This window comes from Taudactylus pleione, unplaced genomic scaffold (assembly GCF_031769625.1).
Source record: "Taudactylus pleione unplaced genomic scaffold, aTauple2 ptg000734l, whole genome shotgun sequence".
Classification (NCBI taxonomy): Eukaryota; Metazoa; Chordata; class Amphibia; order Anura; family Myobatrachidae; genus Taudactylus; species Taudactylus pleione.
This window is the reverse complement of record NW_028285136.1, coordinates 4,479,840-4,483,899: the sequence shown is the minus strand read 5'-3', so window position 1 is coordinate 4,483,899 and position 4,060 is coordinate 4,479,840. Positions and strand designations below refer to the sequence as shown.

The window sequence follows — 4,060 nt, the reverse complement described above, 5'->3', positions numbered from 1 at the left end:
TCCACCCGCAGATACACGCCTGGTGCTTCAATGCATGGGATAGGATAGTCTCCTCTCACGAGAGAGGTTCAGATGCAGACATAAATAATAGCCAGCTAGGTGACACAAATCTGGGGGTTTCAACAATAGAGAAGCGGCCCCACAGCCAAAGGGCCCACCGGGATTTTTCCTACAAAAGATAAGGGCCAATCCGCCCTTGACAGCAGTGCTATGATTTACGCATGCCTTGGGTGGTTGAACGCACGAAGACAAAAGCGTGCATATATCAGGGTGCGACCACACACCCAAGAGTGTTATACCAATTACATAACATATGTCACGCTATTTTTTTATATTAGCTTTTTTACCAACACAATGTATAATTTATACCATGTGTGAGCAATGCATTAATTCTCAGATTGCCTGTAATTAGTTTAATTGGCAGTATAACACCAGGAAACATACACAATGAAATCTGTATCAGTATGTGACTAATGTTGGGACTGACATTCTCTTTAATTGTTGCTAACTCAATGTGACTACAGTATATAGAATGTTACAATTCTTCTTATCTGAATCTTCCCTGCAGGTCATATTAAAGGAGAAACTTTGATTGACATCAGTCTCGGATCCTTCGTTCATCATCTTTTTGTCATGAGTGAATTTTTTAAAGACATCACTATACTAAAATTAAGAGAGTCCTGTATTATGGAACTCAACAAATGGGTGAACACCCGCACTGGGGCTTTTGATTGGACTCATGCATCTAAGATTGTTACCGAGCTGGGAGGCATCAGGTAAAATGTGATTCTAAACATACTGTATAAGAACATAAAGGATAAGTCAAACTAACAAAAATGTAAAGTGAAGAAATCATTAAGATACCTTACACATAAAGAGCACATACAGAGGGGGCAGTACGCTCGCAAGTGGGTCGATGTTCCCCACTGCGCATGCGCACGACGGAGGGAGCTTCGTCGTGCGCAACCACGAGACCCGGCGAGCGAAGGACTTTCCATCGCTCCGGGTCTCGCACCAAAGGGGGCGTGCTGTCGATGTTGATTGACAGCACGTCCCCTTTGGTGGGCGTGCCGGGGGCGTGCCTGCCAGACGGAGGCATTCCTATGGGAACGCCAACCGTCTGAAGTCGGCCCCACTGACATCACTAATGATGTCAGTGGGAGTGATTTTGGCTCTGATAGAGCCAAAATCACTCCAGGGCTTGCGGTTGAGAAACCCGACCACAGGGTTTCACTCGCAAGTCCGATGGTCGCGATGGTCAAGACCATCGCGACCATCTTGTTGGATGCTCGTATATGCTGTGGGTGGTGACCCACAGCTATACGAGCGTCCGGGAGGATGCTCCATTTTAAAGGAGGTGGGCCCTGATTCTGAGCGAGCGCTCTGGTCAGAGCGTCCGGCTCTGAATCAGGGCCAGAGTTACAAATAAGTGTTTATACTCTTTGAGAAGATCTTTTTTTTTTCTTTGATTGTTTTTTTTTTGTGGCATATTTTGAGGTATAAAGAAACTGAAGTGAAACACACAGTTCTGCAATGTCCCTTGACCTTGCTATACTATATAATCTAATGGTTTAATTATTTTAGTGTCAAAGAACAAGAAAAGGAAGAAAAGGTGAAGGAAACAATTAAACACATTGTGGAAATTGACTTCAGCAAAGAAAACCTCACAGATTCGGTGATGTTACCACAAGCTGACTGTCTCCTCACGGCGACGGTACTGGATGTGGTTAGTCAGGACCAAGAAGATTACATCAGAAACCTGAGAAAGATGTCAAAGCTGCTGAAGCCGGGGGGATACTTTATTGTAATCGGGACCTTAAATGCCACATATTACACAGCTGGTAATGATAGATTACATGCATTTAATTATGATGACAGTTTTGTAAGAAAGACTCTCACTGATGAAGGATTTGTAGTTAGTTCCTGTGAGTTACTTGATAGAAAAGTAGAGAGTGATCTCTTAGATTATAAGCAATTAATGTTCCTTACTGCTGAGAAATGTAAATGTTAATAAATTTTTTACTCATGCTTCTAATAAACCAAAAGTAAAAATTGCTAAAATAATTTGTTTTAGTGTTTTTTATTTAAAGCAAGGAGTTGAGGCATATAATGGGTAGAGGTTCTGATACTATGGATAGAAGTTTCCGGAACTGATCTAAATTGCTGGAGGCCCTGTGGGCAGGTTAGTGTCTCCCTGGTCTATATAGCAGTTGGAATGGACTAGTTAAGTGATACAAGTTCCAGGTAGGATTGTTAATCTCTCCCAGGATTATTGTAGAAGAACTACCTGTTTCTGAAAAAGAAATGTTGGGTAGCCTTATAGTAGAAGCAATCACACCGACTCTGGTCTTCTCCACCACTGTTTATTGTTTCCAGGATGGCTGCAAGACAATGACTTTCACAGAGAAGCATGTTCACAACCCTGTCACTTACTCATACCACCTAAACCACGGGTTATTGCAGGGTTAACCCCAGTAGCTCCTTGGTGTAAAAGGGGACTGGGTTGGATTCCCGGGTGGAGTGACCCTGCAATTCAACCCAGGTAACTTGCAGGGTTTAACATGGGAATAACCTGTGAAACCCTGCAGTGCAAACGGCGTGATCCAGGTAAGGATGACTTGGACCGTGCAGTATGCCTGCCGATTGGCCGGCTTCAGTGGCGCTTAGAGATGACGTCATCTCCAAGTGTCCACTTCAATGCTGGAAAAGCCGGGTCACTGCAGACCTGGCTCCGTTGTGAGCAGCGCCGACTCGGGAATATCCTGGGTCGGCTATGGCTAATTTCTGGGTCTGTCCCGGAATTTAGGTATAAAAGCTGTATCACAGAGACCTACTCCCTGATCTTAGGCCATTATCTGGCATCGGTCATACTAACACATGGCCTCAGATTCCTCCTCCCCCTCTCAGATTGACAGGAAAACCACACCCCATCCTTATCTTTAAAAGAGAGGCTTTCACAGGTGTTAAGATTTAGCCAGATATGCTGCTATCCTGCAGGCATAGAGTGAGAGAGACACAGCATTTTCTACAAGCAGGTAAAACACCCATTTTATCTTTAAAATGTCTAACATTCCTGGTCCTGCTACTAACCACCCCTGGCTCCTTATAGAGTATACTATCTCTTTTGCCTCAGTACCATTAAGACTCAGAAAAATATCACTAATGAGCAATATAATGAGTTCTACATGGTTGAACCAATGACAAAGAAGACCATCGAAAATTATATCTGATGGCAATGCACCACCGTAATATCATTTTAGGCTGTATTTATATGTGCTTACTGACTCAATGGGAGATATTTACTTATAAATGTGCAAAACCCATGCCAGTCAGAGGTTTACTTTTATTGTCTAACTTACAGTAGCTTATACAAATCACTAGATTTTCGGATCTATGCGAGAAATATGAGAGATAAACGAAATAGAAAGAGTAAAAGAAAAAAATAGAATGAGCGCAAGAGAGTAAGAAAAATAGCTATGAGTGAAAACATAAGTTGAAGACAGAAGAAGAAAGTGAGCACCGCCAAACTAATGACAATGAGAAGGTGTAGAGGCCAGAAAAACCTAAATAGAAAGTTGTGTTTATAAGAGTGGGTGGGCTATACTCCATTGGAATAGAGTGGGTTGGCTATACTCCATAGTAACAAAGTGGATGGGCTATATTCCATGGAACAGAGTGGGTGGGCTATACTCCATGGAAGAGAGTGGGTGGACTATACTCCATGGTAACAGAGTGGGTGGACTATACTGGGAACAGAGAGGGTGGTCTATACTCCATGGTAACAGAATGGGTGGACTATACTCCATGGGAACAGAGTGGGTGGGCTATACTCCATGGTAACAGAGTGGGTGGGCTATACTCCATGGAACAGAGTGGGTGGTCTATACTCCATGGTAACAGAGTGGGTGGGCTATACTCCATGGGAACAGAGTGGTGGAACTGTGGTGCAAAGGTTATATGATAATGGCATGCACTCGAACTGCAGCAACACCCTACCTACCAGAGCAGAGCACGAGCAGGGGCCCAGATGGTGATGGTACAGGGGCAGAGGATGGATAGA

The 4,060-nt window shown here is 43.6% G+C and overlaps 1 protein-coding gene across 1 annotated transcript; it reads left to right on the top strand.

Annotated features, from left to right (window-relative positions):
* Positions 1 to 561: 561 nt before the first annotated feature.
* Positions 562 to 2,011, top strand: LOC148477231 (nicotinamide N-methyltransferase-like; the record flags this gene model as incomplete). The annotated part of the gene is made up of 2 exons (XM_088457045.1): positions 562 to 776; positions 1,585 to 2,011. Coding segments are annotated over 2 exons (642 nt in total), but the record flags the coding sequence as incomplete, so codon positions are not given.
* Between the last annotated feature and the right edge of the window lie 2,049 nt (positions 2,012 to 4,060).